A 23,756-nucleotide genomic window follows, 5' to 3' on the forward strand; every position below is an offset into this window, starting at 1 on the left:
ACCAAAAAAAAGCTCTATTTGTGTGAAAAAAATGATACAAATTTCATTTGGGTATAGTGTTGCATGACCGTGCAATTTACATTCAAAGTGCGACAGCTGAGAATTGGCCTGAGCAGGAAGGGGGTTTAAGTGCCCAGTAGGCAAGTGGTTAACTGAACAAGTTGAAGTTAGAAGCTGCACATCTGCACCAGATTTTGCACTCTCTAGTTTTAGTAAATTAACCCATTTGTGTCACTGACAATTACACAACAGGTCACAACAATGCAGCACAATTACAGCTCCAAAATGATTTTGTGCAATTAGTAAATATTGGATGCTTGCCTGTATCAGAATCAAGATAGGACTGTTTTTATATGCAGTACACAAATCTACGTCCCTTTTTTTCTCTATGCTTTCGGGCTGTAGACTCCTTTTGTTCTAAATAGTACATCAGTTATCTCAATGTATTTCTCAAGGCAATTGTCTTGGTTTTGTTTTAAACTTACATTCCAACAAATCAGCCAGGGTCTTGGTACGGAGAGCCACAGGTCTCTTTGTTTTATCGTTTGTGATGGCAAACTCCTGCATACCTAGCTCTTCCGCTACTTTAGCTTGCGTCCTGTTGTTCACCAGTGAGCTACGAAGCAGCTGCAAGACGCACAGAGAGCAAGATAATGAGGGGACATAAAAACAGCAACACAATCCAAAATCCTGACATCTTAAAAAATGAGACCACTTAAGATCAGCTTTTAGTGTTCTTTAGAGTAGGTATGTGTCTTCATAACTCAAGCAAAATCTCCATTCTAAGCCAAAACAAAACAAAGGAACTAACAAGCCTATCATGGGATTTTAACGTATTAGCATTTTCCTTAATTTATGTACGCTTTTCTGGCTTAAATTCTGCATTGCCGACTGACTCATAATTTTGTTGAAAAGTTTCCTTAAGCAGAGATCTCTCATTATTTCTAAAGCCATTCTCTTTATTAAATCTGTTCTTCTCCAACTGTCACTCTTTAGGTATTTTAGACAGATTAGGGCACCCAATGTTACATGAAAGATAAATGCTCATTGTGAATAATAAAGAACTTTCTTTTACAGATCTTAGCAATGTCAGTCATGTCTGACAAGCATTAGTAATTATGGTTCAGAATAACATTCACTCCCGACCTTCAATACCTAGATATTTCATTATATATAAATACACACGTGTGTGTGTGTGTGTGTGCGTGTAATACATAAATCTCTGTCATAAATGATTTGAAGCATACTCAGAACTACAGTCATGGCAAACTGCAATGTAAAGAACATATATCATTGAACTTCAAGGAATAGTGGACTTCAAAGCATATGAAACACGAAGTAGAACAAACGTGTGACATTGTTTCCATGAATTTGTGCTTAAATACTGAAAAAAATGTACACTACTACACTTTGAGAAAATTGTGTCAAATTCCTAAATTGAGTTTTTACTTTCAGAACCACAGCAAGTCACCCATTTTGCCCAGTTGGTGTTTTTCACTACCAGAACCACAGCAAGAAACTGGCCCCTTGTTGGAGCCACTAGAAGGGGTCCTCACTTTGTATCTCATCTATTCTATATAGATATATATATATATATATATATATATCTTTAAAAAAGCACCTGATACTTGTTGATTTCTTGCTTAAAGTGTATTTAAAGGCAACATATATTTTATTTTTATCCAAAAAAAGTTTTTATTAGTTTTTAAAGAAGGATAATAAATGAATTTTTACAGAAGTAACATTATAAGAAAGTAGCAAAATGATCATATATGCATTGGTTATACAACATGAGTCTTCGTAGCAATGTAAAGTCAAAAACAGCGCCACATGGACATCTGAAGAAATATCTGTATAACCGGATGTGGGATCCATTCGGGCACCCCAAATGGGAACATAGTGCGCCCGAGGATGGAAGCCACCTCCATCGAATTAGGCAACATATTTTTAGTGTTGAATAGAGTTGGGTAGATTAAGACTCTCTTTCAATTTCATATTGCCGTTTGTAGCCCCACCAGGATTCACCCTCTGTTTGTCCTGGTAACCCTTTTCACAAATATATAGTTCCTCTCTAACCACTTGACCTTCAGAAGATTTACACCTCCCCTCCTTTCTTCCTTCATGCATTACTTTAACTGACTGTAAAATTACTTAACTTATTACTTAGAATAAACTGTATGTCCTTTTTTTCCCCACAAATAGAGCTTTCTTTTGGTGGTATTTGATCACCTCTGCATTTTTTATTTAAAAAAAGACTGACAATTAAGAAAAAAAAATTAAATAAAAAACAAACAATATTGTTTAATTTCTACTAAAAAACCTATCCAATTGAAATAAAATAAAATAAAAAACATTTTTTTTCATAAATTTAGGCCAATATGTATTCTGCTACATATTTTTGGTTAAAAAATTTCCAATAAGCGTATATTGATCGGTTTGCGCAGGAGTTGCAGGGTCTTCAAACCATGGGATGTTTTTATTTTTTTAGGTTCTACTAGTAATGGCGGCGATCATGACTTATAGCGGTACTGTGATATTGTGGCTGACATTCTGACACTGACACTTTTTGGGGACCAGTGACACAAATAAAGTGATCAGTGCTAAAAAAAAATATGCCACATGACATTGGCTGGGAAGAGGCTAACATCAGGGGCAATCAAAGGGTTAACTGTGTGCCTAGCCAGTGTTTATGTGTGCTGTGGGAGGTGCTTTTACTAGGGGAAGAGATGGAATTTGTTCCCTGCTTTACAGGGACACAAACCCCATCTCCTTTCCCTCCTGCCGAAAAAGGCAATCTGCCTTGTTTACATAGGCAGATCGCTGTTCTGCATCTCTGCCAAATGATCGGCGGGTGCCCGCAGACATCTGGTACTGTACACCCGCTGATCGGCTTCTGCTGTGTGTAATCACAATGCAAGTGAGCCGACAGTGGCGTGCATGCATGCTCCCTACCCGGAAGTGTCAGGTCATGTATATATACATGATCTGGTGCACAGGTGCTGCCCTGTAGCAATAAAACAGCTATAGGGTAGATCTACAGTGGCTAAAAGTGTCCAATAATAATATTAAAAGTAATTACAAAAAAAAAAAGTATAAAAAATAATAAAAAGGATTCCCATCTGCAAATCTTGACAAGGAATTCACTGCAATTAATAAAACCAGTGTCACACATACAGTATCTCACAAGAGTACACCCCTCACATTTTTGTAAATATTTTATTATATCTTTTCAAGTGACAACACTGAAGAAATTACACTTTGCTACAATGTAAAGTAGTAAATGTAGAGCTTGTATAATAGTGTAAATTTGCTGTCCCCTCAAAATAACTCAACACACAGCCATTAATGTCTAAACCGCTGGTACACCCCTAAGTGAAAATGCCCAAATTAGGCCCAATTAGCCATTTTCCCTCCCTGGTGTCATGTGACTTGTTAGTGTTACAAGGTCTCAGGTGTGAATGGGGAGCAGGTGTTTTAAATTTGGTATTATCACTCTCACTTTATCATACTGGTCACTGGAAGTTCAACATGGCACCTCATGGCAAAGAACTCTCTGAAGATCTGAAAAAAAGAATTGTTGCTCTACATAAAGATGGCCTAGGCTATAAGAAGTTTGCCAAGACCATAAAACTGAGCTGCAGCACGTGGCCAAGACCATACAGCTGTTTAACAGGACATGTTCCACTGAGAACAGGACTCGCCATGGTTGACCAAAGAAGTTGAGTGCACATGCTTAGCGTAATATCCAGAGGTTTTCTTTGGGAGGGAAATAGACGTATGAGTGCTACCAGCATTGCTGAAGAGGTTGAAGGGATGGGGCGTCAGCCTGTCAGTGCTCAGACCATATGCCGCACACTGCATCAAAATGGTCTGCATGGCTGTCATTCAAGAAGGAAGGCTCTTCTAAAGATGATGCACAAGAAAGCCTGCAAACAGTTTGATGAAGACAAGCAGACTAAGGACATGGATTACTGGAACCATGTCCTGTGGTCTGATGAGACCAAAATAAACTTATTTGGTTCAGATGGTGTCAAGCGTGTGTGGTGGCAAAACCAGGTGAGGAGTACAAAGACAAGTTTGTCTTGCCTAGTCAAGCATGGTGGTGGGAGTGTCATGGTCTGGGGCTGCATGAGTGCTGCCGACACTGGGGAGCTACAGTTCACTGAGGGAACCATGAATGCCTACTAGTACTGTGACATACTGAAGCAGAGCATGATCCCCTCCCTTCAGAGACTGGGCTGCAGGGCAGTATTCCACCATGATAATGACCCCAAACACACCTCCAAGATGACCACTGCCTTGCAGAACCTGAGGGTAAAGGTGATGGACTGGCCATGTCCCCAGACCAAAACCCTATTGAGCATCTGTGGGGCATCCTCAAATGGAAGGTGGAGGAGTGCAAAGTCTCTAACATGCACCAACTCCGTGATGTCGTCATGGAGGAGTGGAAGAGGACTCCAGTGGCAACATGTGAAGCTCTGGTGAACTCCATGCCGAAGAGGGTAAAGGCAGTGCTGGAAAAAATTGGTGGCCACACAAAATATTGACACTTTGGGCCCGATTTGGACATTTTCACTTAAGGGTGTACTCACTTTTGTTGTCAGCAGTTTAGACATTAATGGCTGTGTGATGAGTTATTTTGAGGGGACAGTAAATTTACACTTTTATACAAGCTCTACATTCACTACTTTACATTGTAGCACAGTGTAATTTCTTCAGTGTTTTCACATGAAAAAAAATAATGAAATATTTACAAAAATGTGAGGGGAGGGGCACTGTCTGGTTAGGTAGATTCTGAAGAAATGTTGAACTCTTGGAAGAAGGACCCTGATCAATAACTGCATTAATTCTTTACAGCCATTGCACAGGAAATTGCCTAATATCTATGAATCTAAAATACATCCACTTGTTTCCTGAACATATAGTGCTGACATTTGTATCAAAACATATACATATTTCTGTTCTCTTTGCTCAAGATAAATAGGAGAATATAATTTAATGAACATATTTGGAAAATTGGTAATTTTAGAAAATGTTATACGCCAGGGAGAGGAGGAAGCGAAGACAATGGGGAAGTGGGCGACGGGGGTGGGGGCAATGGGAGAAGGGTGGATGACATCGCAACAGTTGTCGCGCTCCCCCTTACATGGAAGGGGTGGGGGCAGCATTTTTAGGAATACTTATAATTAGCCTTTACTACCTCTTTAAACATTTAAAACCTATTCACAATTTTGTCTGTCAGTTTAAAATAAAAAAAAATGGTCGGGGTATTTATTAAGAGTTCAGCTTTAAACATTTAATTTAGAAATTAATTTGATATATGCCCAAAACGGGTCACAGTTGAAATCTTCACAGTCATATCTTCATCAGTCACATTGGAAATCTTAAAATGTATCTCCAAAGTGAGACCAGCATTTTGAAGAGCTTACAATATTGTGGGTTGTTGCGGTGAAATGTGATTATAATCTTCACAATCTAACATAATGTTTTACACCATAGAGTGCAAAACTGTAATGTCTCATTTTGTATGTAATGTATACAGATAACAAACATACAGGAATCAAAGGTCAGAGTGGGAACAGTTCAAGATTTTCTTCTCAATTTTATTTTTTACAAACCTTGGATAACAAGGCCAGCCTCCTGTTCAGCAATACAAAAAAATATTGTAAATTGCATGTTTTTAAAGAAAAACTAGCAATATCCTATATTCTTCAAGCAAACCAACTCAATAGTAAGTAAGATACAGTGGATTCATAGCTATTTATTGTTGATGAAAAAGTCTTGATGGACAAAAATGTACAAATAAATACACTACTAAACAATAATGCTCTTGTTTAATAGCAACCTTCAAATCTATTATGATTATACAGTATCTCACAAAAGTGAGTACACCCTTCACATATTTGTAAATATTTTATTATATCTTTTCATGTGACAACAGGGAAGAAAATGGGATTTTTGTCTTACCGTAAAATCCTTTTCTCTGAAGTTCATTGACGGAAGCAGTCTTCTGTTCTCAATAGCAGTAGGGTTATGCTGCCCCCTACATGAGTAGGACACTAGGCAGAAAAAAGTTCTGGCTACGCCAGACCCACCTGAAGAAAAAAACATTAAACAACCTCAAGGGAGACTAAAAACACCCTTAGAGCCGGTTCACACTACTCGTGTGCCCTCAAGTCGCCCCAAGTCTCTTGTCATCACAAATTCAATGTAAATGAATAAGAGCCGTCTTAATATGCACTACTGAAGTCACTCCGACTTCAGAAAAGGTTCCTGTACTACTTCAAGGCGACCTCTATCCGACTTGTGCACATAGACTTTAATGGGAGTCGCCTCTAAGTCGGATCCTTATCTATTTTCAAGTGACTTGTTATCAGACTTTCCAGGAAGAAGAAAAAGATTAGCCAGGCATTCCCCACAGACAAAGTCGCCTATCATTTAAGTCTCTTCAAAGTAGTGCACAAGTCTCTTCCAAGTCTCTAAACAAGTCTCTTCAAAGTCACGCTAAAAAGTCGCTCCTTCATGGGGCGGCTTTCTGGTCGTGGTAGTGTGAACCGGCTCTTAAACAGCAGCCTGCAAAAACTTTGTGGCCAAAGGAAGCATCTGCAGATGCCAGCACATCCACCTTATAAAACTTCGTAAAAGTATTAACAGACGACCAGGTAGCCACCTTGCAAACCTGAACCACAGATGCCTGATGGCGAAAAGCCCTGGAAACACTAAGCGCTCAAGTAGAGTGTGCCTTAACAGGGAAAGGTTGAACCTGACCCTTAATCAAATAAGCCTGCACAACCGTCTGTCTGATCCATCTGGAAATAGCCACAGCAGATGCAGGCAGCCCTTTCTTTGGTCCATCCGTGAAGACAAAGAGCGAATCTGGCTTTCGAAAAGACTCACCAAGTACACCCTGATTGCCCGAACCACATCTAAAGTATTCAATGAAAATTCCTTAGGATGTTTAGGCCTAGAACACAAGGAGGGTAACAAAATGTCCTCATTTAAATGGAAACTACCTTCGGAAGGAAGGATGAATCCGGACAAAGTACCACTTTTATCCCTTTTATCCACTTTGGTTGGGGGGCTTGTGGAACCCAGATTGCTTTAGGGAGGTTGGGAGACTCCTTGTCCAGCTTCCCTGGCCCCTCCTATGTGTAAATCACCCTGTGTCTATTAGGGGCACAGGGTGACCAAGAACCCCAGTGGGGTTTGCACTAGTCAGACTCGCTGTACAGCCACACCGGACTCAGCCTTTCGTGTTACCCTGGTTATCCTGGGTTCTATATGTGTGGTTTGTGTTGAAAGAGTGAGGGGCTCTTTCACTTGGGACAATAATATTTCTGAACAGTGTCAGTGAAATATATGAAGATGAATGGTTTGTTTTTTCAGATTGCTAGAATATTGCAGGAATGTTTCATAGACCCTTGCTAGATAGTGAGGTGGGGTGGGCTTTGTTATTGTTAAGTACCTGTATCCCATTGTTATATTGTTTATCTGCCTTAAGATCAACTTATTATGGGATGTATATGTGTATGCGGATTGGCTGCTAAGGGGGAGGGGGGATTATCCCACAGCGTATATCTATTTGTGCCTGTGTTTCAATAAACAGTTTTCATTCTGGTTGACTCCAAAACTTGTACTGTTGAGTTCTTGGGGTAACTATAGCCAGAGCTCTCGTGTTCCAGAGCTTAGGAAGCAGCTTGTTGGTGGAGATACCCATTTGGGTGTCTGGAGTCCATTACACCTGTGAACCACCAGATAGGGGGAAAGACAGAACAATGCCGCCTGTTCTGACACCCTACCCAGGGAATGGGTGGCTAACGGCCTTTGGAAAAGAATTGCCAAGGCCAAAACCTGACCCTTGATAGTACTCGAGGCCAAATTTTTATCAACCTCCCGTTGAAGGAAAGCCAAGATCCTAACCACCGAGTAAGAGCGAGGGGGAACCCCTAAGAGACTAACAGCACGCAATATACGACTTCCAAGTGCAATGATAAATCTTTCTAGAAGTCGCTTTTCTCGCTTTAAGCAGAGTGGGAATCACAGAAGCAGACAATCCCCTGTCCTTCAGCACCTGGCTTTCAACAACCAAGCCATCAAAACCAGCGACCGTAAAGCAGGATGGAAAATTGGTCCTTGAGACAGCAGATCCTCCCTGAGAGGAAGTCTCCAAGGAACGTCTTCGACTAGCCTGACCAGGTCGAAATACCAAGCCTGGCGAGGCCATTCCGGAGCCACAAGAATGACCAGAATCCCTTCCGCCTCGATCCTGCGAAGAAGCTTCGGCAGCAACTTGAGCGGAGGAAAAGCATACATCAGCTGATACTGACCCCACGGAGCCACCAGAGGGTCCTGAAAGCGGGCCACAAACCTCTGCACTTTCCTGTTGCTCCGAGATGCCAACAGATCTACGTCTGGAGTGCCCCAATGAAGGCACAGCTGCTGGAATACCTATAGATGGAGAGACCATTCCTCTGGAGCCAAGGTCTGCCGACTGAGGTAATCGGCCTGCCAATTTTCCACTCCTGGAATGTGAATGGCGGAGAGAGCCAGAACAAAGTGTTCCGCCCACCGAAGGATGCCTGCCACCTCTAAGGCCGCAAGGACACTTCTGGTGCCCCCTTGGTGACAGTGTTAATTTTGGCAGCAAATTTAAATTTAGTTTTAGTCTTAGTTTTAGGACTAAAATGGCATTTTAGTTTTAGTCCCATTTCAGTCTTCTGCAAGTGTTTTAGTTTTAGTTGTATTTAGTCGACTAAAACTCCAGTACATTTTAGTCGACTAAAACTCCAGTACATTTTAGTCGACTAAAACTCCAGTACATTTTAGTCGACTAAAACTCCAGTACATTTTAGTCGACTAAAACGTCCTATATTTTAGTCGACTAAAACTCCAGTACATTTTAGTCGACTAAAACGTCCTACATTTTAGTCGACTAAAACTAATTTTAGTCATCTAAATCAGTGGTCCTCAACCCTGGTCCTCAGGGCCCACTAACAGGCCAGGTTTGCAAGATAACTGAAATACATCCCAGGTGATAGAATTTGCTGCTCAGTGATTGCAGCACTCTAGTCTGCATTCCCCAAGGTAATACTTAAAATCTGGCCTGTTAGTAGGCCCTGAGGACCGGAGTTGAGGACCACTGATCTAAATGGTCATGGTCAGGTCAGAGAGGAGGCCTGTAATGCTGCTGCCTGCAGTCAGTGCAGTGAGTGCACACAGTGCTGCTCAGAGTGCTGGATGGGGGTTTTAGGTTTAAGGGTGGTCTCTGGTCTGACTCTGAACTGAAGTTGTTGAACAGGATGGGCCGGGCGGGCCTCAGCGGCCTATATGCACGCACAGTCCTGGATGGATGGCGGAATCGGATGCCAGTGGTGACTGGTGAGTGGTCTGAGGGGACTCAGGGAGGCAGTAATAGCTGGCCTGGCTGTTAACTCACAGTGGGTGCTCTGGATGTGGTGGTGGCCGGGTGCCAGTGCCGTGTGATGAGTTGGGCCTGGCACGTCTGGCTGTAGTGCTGCAGCTGCAGTGCTCTGGTGAGGTCAGGTGACTGGTCTCGAGTCGACTCTCTTGTAGTAGTCCACTCCTCACGTCGGACGTCACGGGGCACGCCACGCCAGGCGCCACACAGGCGGAGCACCGTGAAAACCGGAAGTTGGGTAAACGCCCCTGCCTCACATTCTCGTTTAGTTTTCGTTCATTAACTAAAACGGATTTGATATTCGTCATAGTTGTCGTCATTTGACGAAAATGTGCTATACTTTGCGTCTCGTTTTCGTCAGTTGAAAAATGCCGGTGACGAAAGCGGTGACGAAAATGTTTTCGTTGACGAAATTAACACTGCTGTTAACTCCATTGGCTGTAATGTCATTGTACATATTACCTGAATATATTACCAACATTAAATATTAGGGAAAAATATAAGAAAAGCCTTTTTCTTTTTTTTTTTTTTTCCAAAAAATTTTTATTAACCTTTTTCTTAATTGTTTAGTTTTCAGCAGCTTAGTAGATGCTCCTTACTTATGCGTATGTGGTGGTGCAATACATGTTTAAACTTTAATGTGCTATTATTACATGCTCTGGATGGAATTGTGTTGCCGATATAGAAATGGCCAGCAGAGGAGTGTTAATTTTGATGATGTCAATGTTTTATTTAGTTTTAGTTATAGTCTTATGACTAAAATGCCATTTTAGTTTTAGTCGTATTTTAGTCTTAAGACTAAAATGCCATTTTAGTTTTAGTCGTATTTTAGTCATCTGAATTGTTTTAGTCGCATTTTAGTCGACTAAAATTGTGTTAATTTAGTCAACGAAAACGTTTTAGTCAGTTTTAGTTGACGAAATGAACACTGCTTGATGATTGACATAAGCCATAGCCATGGCATTGCCTGATTGAATGTGCACTGGACAGCCCCGATTGTGCTCCGCCCAGTGGTTTAGGCAAAGCCTGATTGCTCTCAGCTCCAGAACATTGATCAGTAGCCTGGATTTCTCCAGAGACCAGACCCCTTGAGCAGAAAGCTTGTCGAGAACACCTCCCCACCCAGACAGACTTGCATCCGTGGTGATCCCTGTCCAATATATGGGGAGAAAGGATTTTCCTTGTTTGAGCATCGGGGACTGAAGGCACCATAGCAGGGACCCCCTGGTCACCTGGCTCAACTGGATCTGATTGTCTAGAGAACTTGGATCTTTTTTACATTTGAGAAGAATTTCCTTCTGGAGTATTCTTGTGTAAAATTGAGCCCATGGTACCGCCTCGAAGGACATCATCATCAGTCCCAGAACTCTCATACAAGTCCGAGGATAGCCACAGATCCAGAAACCGGCAAAGACATCCCCCCACCCCAGATATGGGGAGGGCGCACCTTCAGGCCGAAGGGGCCTTATCTGCAGGTCTGGAGAAACCGGATTTCTGTTTTCCAGACCAGGGTCGCTTGGAGCTCCTAGAGGAGGCCTTTATCACAAAAAACCTTTTATGTGCTGAAAAGGAGGGACCCTATCTGCGACGAGGGTCCTTAGCCTTGTTAGCCTGTGGGAGAAAGGTACTCTTACCTCCAGTAAGACATTTAATAATGTCACCAAGGGTAGTACCAAACAGGCGATCACCCTGAAAGGGTAGATCATTTAAAGCCTTCTTAGAAGTCTGATCCGCGGACCAGCATTTTAGCCAAAGTGTATACCAGAGGACCACTGCCGACACCAACAGTCATGCCAATATTGGAACCGCATCCAGCGAGGTATCGCAAACAAAATGCAGCCCCTGGATCAACTGGTCTGTCAGCTCCTGAAAGGCAGGGGGAAGTTGTACCCTCTCCAGGTCACGGCGTAGTAACTTAGCTCATTCAGTCAAAGTTTGTGACACAAGGGCAATAGTAAACACGGGTCTGAGCGCAGACCCCGCCAGGGAGTACATATTGGGGGCCAGAGACTCCGCCTTTCTATCCGACGGATCCTCCACTGGGATCATGGTAGCTTTATGCAGTCTGGAGACTGGAGGGTCCACCGTAAGTGGCACAGTCCACTTCTTAACAATGGACTCTTCAAAAAGGTAGTGCCTGGCAATCCGCTTAGGCACCCTAGGGGGACGCTTGGGCGGTCTAACTATTTTTTGACAATGTTGTCAAAATACGCGGGAAGGGGGAAAACCTTAACCACTCTGAATGGCTTGTGAGTGCCAAAAGTAACCTGCGCCTCAGTCGCAGTTGCATCCTCCATTTTCAGGGTCTCATGCACAGATACAAACAGTGCGTCCACCAGCGCCTTTTCTTAGGCGGTGGCGGAGGGAGAGGTGTCATCCTCACTATCAGAGGAGACAGGGCGCAAGGCAGTAGACCCGGCAGGGAGACCCACGTCTGCGGTGGCTGAATCAGATTCAAAATCTGACACATCAGATGAGGCAGGGGTAGGAGGGGGGTGTTTTTGGCACCCTGTCCTTTACAGGCCACCTCCACCTGGGACACAAAGGATTCCAAGACCACTGACAGTGCATCTATGAATAGCTGGGATCTGGAGGGCCCTGCGGCCCCCTTGAGGGGGTCAGATGGGGAAAAATGTTCCGCAGGGTCCAGAACATCTGCACAGCACGTGTCTGCAGCGATCTCGATTCTCATAGCAAAACTCATAGAGTGTCAGCACTAGGGTATATGGAGGAGCTCCACCACCACAAAAAACGCCTCTAGGGACTCGAAGAACATGGCCGAAATTGATTTACAATGGGATCCACAGCAAAATGGCCGTGCCGGCTATACCAAGAAGGCCGCCGATCTCCTCAACACATGTAGGCTACAAGAAAATGGTGGCCCCGCGTGGCATATAGAGCTTCTAGGGGCCCCTCGAAGGGACCCTCCAGCCTTCTGAATGGGATCGATAGGAAGGGGGCCCGGGGAGAAACAGGTAAGTCCCCCCCCCCGCACAATTGATTATCTGGTCGCCGGAGGCGTACCCCTACGCCCGGTCCCAGCCCCCAGGAGTAGATCCAATCGCCCCATTAGTGAGTGGGAGGGGCAGTTTAGGGCGAAACCCAGGAAAGTGAGTGTCCGACGGTCCCAAGGAGGGGCCCGCGTCCATCCCAAAACCCGCCAGGGGGAGGGGGGGAGCAGTTTACTCACCATACCAGGAACAGGTGGGTGCCATCTCCTGACAGAACCCGTCGCCGCCGAAGTGGGGGTCTGTCGGCCAATAGGAACGCTGTGACTTGGGCCTAGACCCGATCGTATGCCACCTGGTGAGACATTTATCTCGCAGGGCCCATCCCCGTCCAGTGGGACTATGTCACAGCTGACCTAGTGCGGAGCTGAGGTCTGCGAGCGTTCGCTGGCCGGCTGGGGTGACCATTGGATCTATATATCCAGCCTGTCGCCCAGATCCAGCATAGTTGCTTGTGGATCTCACGGGGAAAAGATAAGGAGAAAAAAACCTAACTAGAAAAAAACTTTTGTCAGGACCAGAGATCCCAGCAAGGAACTAGGTCCTTACTCCTGACTACGCATATGAAAACTGAAATCCTATAGCAGGGAGAGAGGGTATACCCCCTGGGACTGCCCATGGGCATAGCCAGAACTTTTTTCTGCTTAGTGTCCTACTCCTGTAGGGGGCAGCAAAACCCTACAGCTATTGAAAACAGAAGACTGCATCCGTCAATGAACAATAGAGAAATGAAACTTTGCTACAATGTACAGTAAAGTAGTGAGTGTACAGCTTGTATAACAGTGTAAATTTGCTGTCCCATCAAAATAACTCAACACACAGCCACAAATGTCTAAACCGCTGGCAACAAAAGTGAGTACACCCCTAAGTGAAAATGTCCAAATTGGGCCCAATCCGTCATTTTCCCTCCCCGGTGTCATGTGACTCGTTAGTGTTACAAGGTCTCAGGTGTGAATGAGGAGCATGTGTGTTAAATTTGGCGTTTGGGTGTGCCCCCAATATCTTTTTTGTTACATGTTTAGTTCTGACCAGACTTCGGGTGGAGCACCCCACTCTCCCACACCAATACCTCATTATCATTGTCCACCTGTGAGTAGTTATAGGAGGGGTCCCTTCATTGCAGTTTTAGCAGAGGAATCTGCAGCTAGCAAACTTCTCCCATGCAAGCAGTGAGTATGCCCTATGGTTCTGAGAAGTGGGATTTATATTTTCTATGAATAGTGTAGGACCCACTGAAAATGGGGGACGTAGTGGTGGGCTTAAGCACAATATGGCCATATGATATGACTAAATACCCATATTTACTGTTTTTTCTATATCAAAATGCACAGCATGGCTTTTGAACCATGGGCAACAGGTTCAGAAGGGCTAACAACAGAGGCATATGGATAAGCCAGCTCCCAACTATAAATGGTAGTGCTGAAAGCAGCTATGGTGCCAGTCTGTTAGAATCTGCTGTAGAGAGAGGATTTAAGCTTGGATCTGTGTATACAGCTTGCTTTACTGTATGCTGTGCAACTACAATGCTTTTTGTTTTATTATCTTGTTTTTAACTTACTGCACAATGAGGCTTCTCTTGCTTTTTATTTTATAATGCCATTGCTGGGAGTGGTTTAAAGGGGAAGTGCCCTGTCCAAAACACTTGTATGGTAGTGTAAGCTACCAAGATTTGAAAGCAACTTTTTATTTGTGTATGTGTGCGCTATTATATTGTTCAATTCAAATTTGGTGTTGTCGCTCTCACACTCTCATACTGGTCACTGGAAGTTCAACATGGCACCTCATAGCAAGGAACTCTCTGAGGATCTGAAAAAAAGAATTGTTGCTCTACATAAAGATGGCCTAGGCTATAAGAAGATTGCCAAGACCCTGAAACTGAGCTGCAGCATGGTGGCCAAAACCATACAGTGCTTTAACAAAACACGCCCCACTCAGAACAGGCCTCACCATGTTAGACCAAAGGAGTTGAGTGCATTTGTTCAGTGTCATATGCAGAGGTTGTCTTTGGAAAATAGATATACGAGTGCTGCCAGCATTGCTGCAGAGGTGGGGGGGGGTCAGCCTGTCAGTGATCAGACCATACGCCACACACTGCATCAAACTGGTCTGCATGGCTGTCATCTCAGAATGAAGCCTCTTCTAAAGATGATGCACAAAAATAGAATTTTTGTAAAATCTTACCGTAAAATTATTTTCTCTGAGTCCTCTAAAAGTCGCCGCCCATTCATACAGTCTTCACGATTGGGTATTGGCCTTCTCCGCAGGAGCAACTAGGCAGTAATTTTGTTCATACAACAAACATTAACATATAGACACACCCACAGGGGGCCATCCCTCAGGCCTATATCCTCCAGCCAGTACCATTTTAATCCAGTTATGTAGCAAGCAGTCCATGAAAAACCGTCAACCTCAAAGAGAGGGGCGGGGCGGGGACTGTCAGAGGACTCAGAGAAAATAATTTCACGGTAAGATTTTACAAAAATTCTATTTTCTCTTACGTCCTCTGACAGTCGTCGCCCATTCATACAGTCTTCACGATTCGGACGTCCCAAAGCAGTGTAGATGTGAGGGGTGGGAAGACGCAACCTTAAAATAGGCAAAGCAGCACCCAGGTCAGAGAAAAAACTGAACTGAACCAGTGGGGTAAGTAAAGCTCAACAGGAGCTAACCCAGGAAAAAAATGAAATAAACCCCATGACTAAGAGACATTAAAAACATAGCATGTCTCTTTAAACCACTGCCGCACCCAAAACCTTGCGGCCAAAAGAAGCATCAGAGGATGCCAACACATCAAGTTTGTAAAACTTAGAAAAGGTGTGTACAGACAACCAGGTCTCCGCTTTGCACACCTGAGCCACCGGCGCCTGTTGGCGAAAAGCCCAAGACGCACAAACCGCTCTAGTGGAGTGCGCCTTAACAGGTAAGGGAGGAACCCGACCCTTAATCGAATAGACCTGCACAGACGTCTGTCTGATCCATTTGGAAATGGTTACCGCAGACGCCGCTGTACCCTTCCGAGGTCCTTTAGGAAGGACAAACAGACAATCCGACTTCCGGAAAGAGTTTGTGGCGGAAAGGTAAACCTTGATCGCCCAGACCACGTCCAAGGAATGCAAGGCAAATTCCTTTGGATGCTTAGGCTTCGCACAAAACGAAGGCAACACAATATCCTCATTGAGTTGGAAGGCTGAAACCACCTTAGGAAGAAAAGACTGATTTGGTAGCAGGACCACTTTATCCCTATGAAAAACTACATAGGGGGAGCGGCAAGACAGCCGCCAACTCAGACACTCTGCGAGCAGATGTGATCGCCACTAGAAAGGCAACTTTTCGTGACAACACAGGCAGAGGTATCTCTCTGATGTACTCAAAGGGAGGTCATTGTAAAACAGACAGAACCAGATTCAGGTCCCAGGGAGGTAAGGGAGCCTTCCTCGGGGGAGCCAGATGACGCACCCCCTGAATAAAGGTGCGAATCAAGGAATTCGACACCAACGGGCGCTAAAAAAGAATGGCCAAGGCCGACAATTGGCCTTTGATCATGGTCTGATCCACCTTAGTCTGTAGGAAGGCCAAAACCCTCGTCACTGAAAAGGAGCGGGGGTGAAGACCTTGTGACTCACACCAGGCAAAATATGCCCTCCAGGTGAGATGAAAAATCTTCCCAGAGGAAGCTTTTCTAGCTTTTAGCAAGGTAGGAATGGCAGCCGACGGGGTACCCCTGTCTGTCAAGACTTGGCTTTTAACAGCCAAGCCGTCAAAGCCAGCGACTGTAAAGCAGGATGGAGGATGCTAAAGTCGCAAGTGCAGCAGATAAAGAGGCTAAGGAAGTGGGATCAGGAGTATCTGAACCACCAACTAGGTCTGTGGGGAATTTGCTATCCTGGGACTCAATATTAGCAAAGTGCAAAAAATGACACTGGCCCTTTAAAACGGCGGTTCCCGCGGACCCCTACCACAAACTGCACTACAGATGGAGACCCTTCTCTTAACTAAAGCTAAACTGACACAAGAGTGCTAGCAGAAATATAGCCAGAGAAAACCAGTAAAAGCCCCCCACAGTGTCCCTATACTTGCCACGCTGCTTTTGAGAAAGCAGATTATAAAGAGGAAGTGACCTCACGCCCCTAGAGGCAAAAGCCAGCCCTGAGTCACAAAAAAATGGTGCCTGATAAGAGTCAAATGGAGGAAAAGCACTTAGAAAATGGCCACTGCCCAGACAGGACATCCACCCACACTAAAGATGGCGCCTGATCTGCGCTGGCAATGATGATGGAAAATGGCCGCTGCCCTCACTCTGAGGCCAAACAGCCAGCCCTTACCAAACATGGCGGCAGGGCGAAACAGCGTCAAACGCCGCAGAAAACGCCCACACTGGCCCCCACCGGGATCTGCACAGAGCACCCCCTGGGAGAAGGAAGCCCCCACACCCCCCCCCGTATGGAGGAGCGCCCCCACAGGGACAGGGAAGGTAAGACACAGGGGGCTATCCCACGGCCATGAGGAGGATATTACAGCAAACTTTACATGTACCGCCATCCCCAGAGTGGGCCCACTCAATACCCCCTCAAAAACCTGTTCCCAGGGACAGAGGGGTAGTAGTACTCACCATACCACAAATGTGGGCACCGCTCAGACACGGGAGACCTCCCACCTGGGTGGGGGTGCCGTCAGGATGCTAGCAACCCCGGGCGTTCCGACGTTGAGACATCCCAGGGAAGATAGAAAAACGTTGCAGGCTCGTCCCCCTTCTAGGGGCAATGTCGTTGCGAGGACTGGGCGTACCAAAAGCCTGCAACGCTCAATGGCAGACTGGGACTCCATAAGGTTCTATATTAACCAGTACGAGGCCCAGTTCTGCTGATGCTTGTAGTCCTCCAAATTCTGACTAACTAGCGTAGGTGAGAAAAAATAAAAAGCTATTCTTAAAAGAAAAAACACTTTTCAGAAATAAAACAAGAAAAAAACTGAGACACTAGGTCCCAGCAGGGAAAACTTAGCCTACTCCTGACGCTAGGCAGCAAAGAACTGGATTAGAGTGGTACTGGCTGGAGGATATAGGCCAGAGGGACGGCCCCCTGTGGGTGTGTCTATATGTTAATGTTTGTTGTATTAACTAAATTACTGCCTAGCTTGCTCTTGCGGAGAAGGCCAATACCCAATCTTGAAGACTGTATGAATGGGCGGCGACTGTCAGAGGATGTAAGAGAAAACAGTTTGATGAAGACAAGCATACTAAGGACATGGATTACTGGAACCATGTCCTGTGGTCTGATGAGACCAAGATAAACTTATTTGGTTTGGATGGTGTCAAGCGTGTGTGGAATCAACCAGGTGAGGAGTACAAAGACAAGTGTGTCTTGCCTACAGCCAAGCATGGTGGTGGGAGTGTCATGGTTTGGGGCTGTATGAGTGCTACCGGCACTGGGGAGCTACAGTTCATTGAGGGAACCATGAATGCCAACATGTACTGTGGCATACTGAAGCAAAATATGATCCCCTTCCCTTTGGAGATTGGGCTGCAGGGCAGTATTCCAACGTCATAACGACCGCAAACACACCTCCAAGATGACCACTGCTTTGCTAAAGAAGCTGAGGGTAAAGGCGATTGACTGGCCAGGCATGTCTCTAGACCTAAACCCTATTGAGCATCTGTGGGGCATCCTGAAACGGAAGGTGGAGGAGCACAAGGTCTCTAACATCCACCAGCCCCGTGATGTCAGGTGGAGGAGTGGAAGAAGACTCCAGTGGAAACCTGTGAAGCTCTGGTGAACTCCATGCCCAAGAGGGTTAAGGCAGTGCTAGAAAATAATGGTGGCCACACAAAATATTGACACTTTGTGCCCAATTTTTACATTATCACTTTTTGACTTAGGGGTGTACTCACTTTTGTTGCCAGCGGTTTAGACATTAATGGCTGTTTGATGACTTATTTTAAGGGGACAACAAATTTACCCTGTTATACAAGCGCTACACTCACTACTTTACATTGTAGCAAAGTGTAATTTCTTCAGTGTTGTCACATGAAAAGATATAATAAAATATTTACAAAAATATGAGGGGTGTACTCACTTTTGTGAGATATTGTACATGGCCAAGCTTAATGGCTTAAAGTGTAAGTAGAAAAGAAAAATAGAATAAAAAAAAAGGTAAAAAGTAGAACACTTTTAATCAAATCAATATTTGGTGTGGCTAACCCTTGGCTTCAAACAAGCATCAATTCTTAAACTTGCACACTTTTTACACTTGCACAGTCGGGGATTTTGATTTTGCAGGATTAGAGTCTGGACTAGAGCCAATTATACCAAGCAGGTGCTAATGATCATCAATATCATATGCACGTTGAAACACAGTCATTAACTGAAACAGAAACAGCAGTGTAGGAGACCTAAAACTAGGTGAGGAACAGCCAAACTCTGCTACTAAGATGAGGTTGTGGAAGACCGTTTCATGTCACAGGTCATACACCATGGCAAAACTGAGCACAGCAACAAGACACATCATTGAGCCTGTCTGGTATTACATATAGAGGTATCAGGATTCGAGGCAGACTACATCCACAGAAGATCTGTGGTTCATTCTCCAAGATGTCCGGCACAATCTACCTGCCGAGTTCCTTCAAAAACTGTGAGAAAGTGTACCTAGAAGAATTGATGCTGTTTTGAAGACAAAGGGTGGTCACACCAAATATTGATTTGATTTGGATTTCTCCTCTCTTCTGTTTATTTACTTTACATTTTGTTAATTGATAAAAAAACAAAAACAAAAAAAAACTATTAACACTTCTATTTCTGAAAGCATTTTTAATTTACAGCATTTTTTTTAAACCTGCCTAAAACTGTAGTGCTAGTAAGCGCACATATAAATACGTGTTGACCCAGCCAAAAATGTGGTGAGCTTGTAATTTCCTGTGCACTCTGAATGTACTGCATTCTTATCAGTTACACATTGTTCCCAGCTCTCTTTGTGACCTACAGAGTCCCCCCTTTATGTTACAAACAACAGAAGATTGGGGTGGGGGAAGGTGTTCAGAAGCCCTAACTCACATTCTGTCCTAGGGTGACAACGCTGCTCTTTCATAGATTCAGTACAGTGAAAGAATGTTTTGGCATAACGTTTGTTGCGGAGAGAATTACCAGGTGAAAATAAAGAAAAAGAGCCTGAAAAAGAAACCTAATGAAGTCATCACATCTAAAAATGAATAAAATGCAATATATTAGGATTTTCATGTCTGATATTAGATTTAGATACACTTTACCTAGCTGGACAATTTAAAGTAGTTGCAAAAACTGAATTTTTGTAAAATCTTACCTGTAAAATTCCTTTCTCTTTATTAATATCAAAGCTTTTAGCATATCCCACCCCTAGGGGGTGGTCCCCTCAGTCAATACCTCCCTGCATTCCCAACTCAGTTTCAGTAGCATAGCAGTAGAGTACATAAACAAACCCCAAAAGAGGGGCGGGGGCGGCGACTGTCGGAGGACTCAGAGAAAGGAATTTTACAGGTAAGATTTTACAAAAATTCAGTTTTCTCTTACGTCCTCCGACAGTCGCCGCCACTTCATATTCATCACTAATGGGGACGTCCCATAGCAGTGTAGACATGAGGGGTGGGAAAAAACGCAGCCGCGCCCAAAGCAACGCAGTACCCACATCAGAGAAAAAGGAACCTTACCAAAGTAAGGAAACCAACTGGGCAACAGGAAAAAAACGTGCTCAACAGGAGCAACAACCCAGGAAAACAAGTAACCTAGGGATAAAGACATCCCAACAGCCAAGGACCCAAAACAAGGGACCCTAAGGCACCGCCGCACTAAGAACTTTGCGGCCAAAGGAAGCATCCGCCGATGCCTGAACATCCACCTTGTAGAATTTGGAGAAGGTTTGAACTGACGACCAAGTCGCCGCCTTACACACCTGGGCCGCAGAAGCCTGATGACGATAGGCCCAAGACGTACTCAGAGACCTGGTAGAGTGTGCCTTCACAGGGAAAGGAGGAACCTTCCCCTTCAAAGCATAGGCTTACACAATGGTCTGTCTGATCCATTTGGCGATGGTCGCAGCCAACGCTGCCATGCCCTTCCGAGGACCCTCTGGAAGGACAAATAGAGAATCCGACTTGCGAAAGGATTTCGTCGATGACAGGTAAACCCTGATCACCCGAACAACATCCAAGGAATGTAAAGCCACCTCCTTTGGATGCTTAGGTTTCGCGCAAAGCGAAGGCAAGACAATGTCCTCATTGAGGTGAAATTCCGAGATCCTTTTCGGAAGAAAAGAAGGGTTAGGTCGTAAGACCACCTTATCCAAGTGAATCACCAAGCAGGGAGAGCTGCAGGACAAGGCTGCCAGCTCCGACACCCTGCGAGCCGAAGTGATCGCTACCAAAAAGGCAACCTTCTTGGACAACAGAGACCTCCCTGATTTTTTTCAAAGGGAGCATGCTGTAACACGGACAGAACAAGGTTCAAATCCCATGGAGGTAAAGGATCCCTCCGAGGAGGGGCCAAGTGTCGCACCCCTTGAACAAAGGTGCTAACCAAGGAATTAGACGCCACAGGGCGTTGAAAGAGAACGGCCAGCGCAGAAATCTGACCCTTAATCGTGGCCAACGCCAAACGCTGGTCCACGCCCGTTTGAAGGAAAGCCAACACTCTCGATACCGAGTATGAGCAAGGGGAATACCCCCTGGACTCACACCAGGCAAAATACGCCTTCCAAGTACGGTAGTAAATCTTCCCCGAAGAGGCCTTCCTGGCCTTGATCAAAGTGGGAATGACCTCAGGGGAGAGACCCCTATCCTTCAGGACCTGGCTTTCAACAGCCAGGCCGTTAAAGCCAGCTACTGTAAAGCAGGATGGAATATCGGTCCTTGAGACAGGAGGTCCTCTCGAAGAGGCAGACGCCACGGAGCGTTGGCCGACAGATTCACGAGGTCTGCGTACCAAGACCGGCGATGCCAGTCCGGCGCCACCAGAATCACCGTGTGCGGTTCCGAGGCCAACCTGCGAAGGAGCCTGGACAGCAGCTGAATCGGTGGAAAGGCATACATCAGACGATACTGATGCCAGGGTGTCACTAACGCGTCTGAGGCGTCTGCCCGAGGATCGCGCGTCCTTGCTACGAACCTTTCCACCTTGTTGTTTAGACGAGACGCGAACAGGTTCACATCTGGGGACCCCCACTTCGCGCACAGCATCTGAAAGACATCCGGGTGAAAGGACCATTCTCCCTGGTCCAGGGTCTGGCGACTCAGATTATCCGCCTGCCAGTTCTCCACCCCCGGAATGTGAACTGCCGTTATCGCCGGGACGTGCGTCTCGGCCCAAGACAGAATGTCGGCTACTTCCCGAGCCGCCCGGGCACTCCTGGTGCCCCCTTGGTGGTTGATGTAGGCCACTGCTGTGGCATCGTCCGTCTGCACCCGAACCGGACGGCCTTGAAGCCTGTCCGTCCAACGCAGAAGGCAGAGATTTATCGCTCGCAATTCCAGAATGTTGATCGGAAGGGAGGATTCCTCCTCCGACCAAGTTCCCTGGGCGGATAGAACGACCAGAACACCACCCCAGCCCGACAGGCTGGCATCCGTGGTGATCACCGTCCACGAGAAAGGGCGAAAAGACTTGCCCCCCGACACCGCCGGGGACCGGAGCCACCACAGAAGATCCCTTCTGGTACGATGACTCAATGAGATCCGTAGATCCAGAGATTGTGGTCGCCCGTCCCACTCTGCCAGAATCTCCGCCTGGAGACCCCGCGTGTGAAACTGGGCAAAAGGGATCGACTCGAAGGCCGAGACCATCAATCCCAGGCACCTCATACACGTCCGGAGGGACGAGTACTGATTGTCCCTGAGGGACTGAACTGCGTCCTGAAGCGTCCGGAGCTTGTCCTCCGGCAGGAAGACCTTCGCTTGAGCAGAGTCCAAGATCATTCCCAGGTAGGGAAGACGAACCGATGGACACAGAGTTGACTTTGGAAAATCTATCGTCCACCCGAACTCCTGCAGAGTCTGCACCGTGATGGACAGGTCGGTCACCAGGCCCTGACTGGTCGCAGACCGAATCAGGATATCGTCCAGATACCCCAGGACAGAAATGCCCTGGGCTCTCAATAAAGCCAGAACCAGCGCAAGCACCTTGGTGAAGACCCGCAGAGCCGAAGCGAGACCAAAGGGTAACGCCACAAATTGGTAGAATAGAGGCTGAGACTGAGAGCCCCAGCACAGGAACAGCCAGCCTACTCCTAAGCTAGGCATTAGAAACTGAGTTGGGAATGCAGGAAGCAGGGAGGTATTGACTGAGGGGACCACCCACTAGGGGTGGGATATGCTAAAAGCTTTGATATTAATACATTTTGTTGCCTAGCTACTCCTGCGGAGCAAAGGTCAATAACCCCATTAGTGATGAATATGAAGTGGCGGCGACTGTCGGAGGACGTAAGAGAAACATAGTATGCAGGATTTAGGGAGTTTTAGACTCCAGGGAGCTCTTGGATGTCAAACCACATGATTTGACTTAAAACTGGTGAGATGCAGCTGCTCACTATAACTGCGAGTCATGTTAGTGTGGTGACAGACTGACACTGTAGTAGGCCCTACCTATAGTCAGCCATTTGCCCAGTGGGTAGCACCTTGGTAAAAAATATGAATGCATCACTGATGTTCAAGGAAGTCTGCTATGTCTCTGCTAAGAATAGGTGGAGGTTAGTTGAAATATCTGGGCTCTGTAAAAGTTTCCAAAATGAGGAAGGAGTCTTGAGCTAGCATTGAGAAGAAAAAATAGTGTTTGTGTGGGTCAAAGGTTGGTCAATGATGGTGTAGGCAAAGCAGATTGAACAACATAGACATGACATACAGATTGTCTTGTACAAACAATCAAGAATAAGATTGGCTGTCAATATAACACAGGGAATGGTGAGAATAAACAGGAAACAGTTGAATTACACTCCAATGAAAACAAAGGCCATCCAAGAGGCGCATGAGAGGGCAAAAAACATTTGAAGATCCCACTGGCTCAGGTTAGGCTGCTCACAACAGGCAAAGCTACCCTACTGTGGGTACTAAAGCAGGTTACAAGGAAAAGATTTGCATATATGGAAGGAGTGCTATACCAAAAGAGAAGATTCCAAATTAATTTATTGATGTTGTGTTAAAAGACAGCCAATGGGTTTCGAGGGTCTAAGGAGCTTCCCCTTTTCAGAGCTTCAGTTGAAAATAAGAAACTTAAGTGGACCCAAAGTAAGGGGTTCCCATTTGAATCTGTGCAGGAAAGTGGATTTCTGGACTAGGAATTCTATCCAGCAGTATCTGCATCAGCAGTCAAAATGAA

General features: G+C 45.4%; 1 protein-coding gene across 1 annotated transcript in view; it reads right to left on the reverse strand.

Annotated features, from left to right (window-relative positions):
* The window catches only part of DROSHA (drosha ribonuclease III), a 649,328-nt gene that overhangs the window by 40,914 nt on the left and 584,658 nt on the right, over window positions 1-23,756 (reverse strand). The window contains exon 27 of the mRNA XM_082259249.1: window positions 486-627. Coding sequence (XP_082115375.1) covers window positions 486-627 — 142 coding nt within the window. The remainder of the gene's footprint in view (window positions 1-485; window positions 628-23,756) is intronic.

This window comes from Pelophylax lessonae (assembly GCF_965119305.1).
Source record: "Pelophylax lessonae genome assembly, chromosome: 5".
Lineage (NCBI taxonomy): Eukaryota > Metazoa > Chordata > Amphibia > Anura > Ranidae > Pelophylax > Pelophylax lessonae.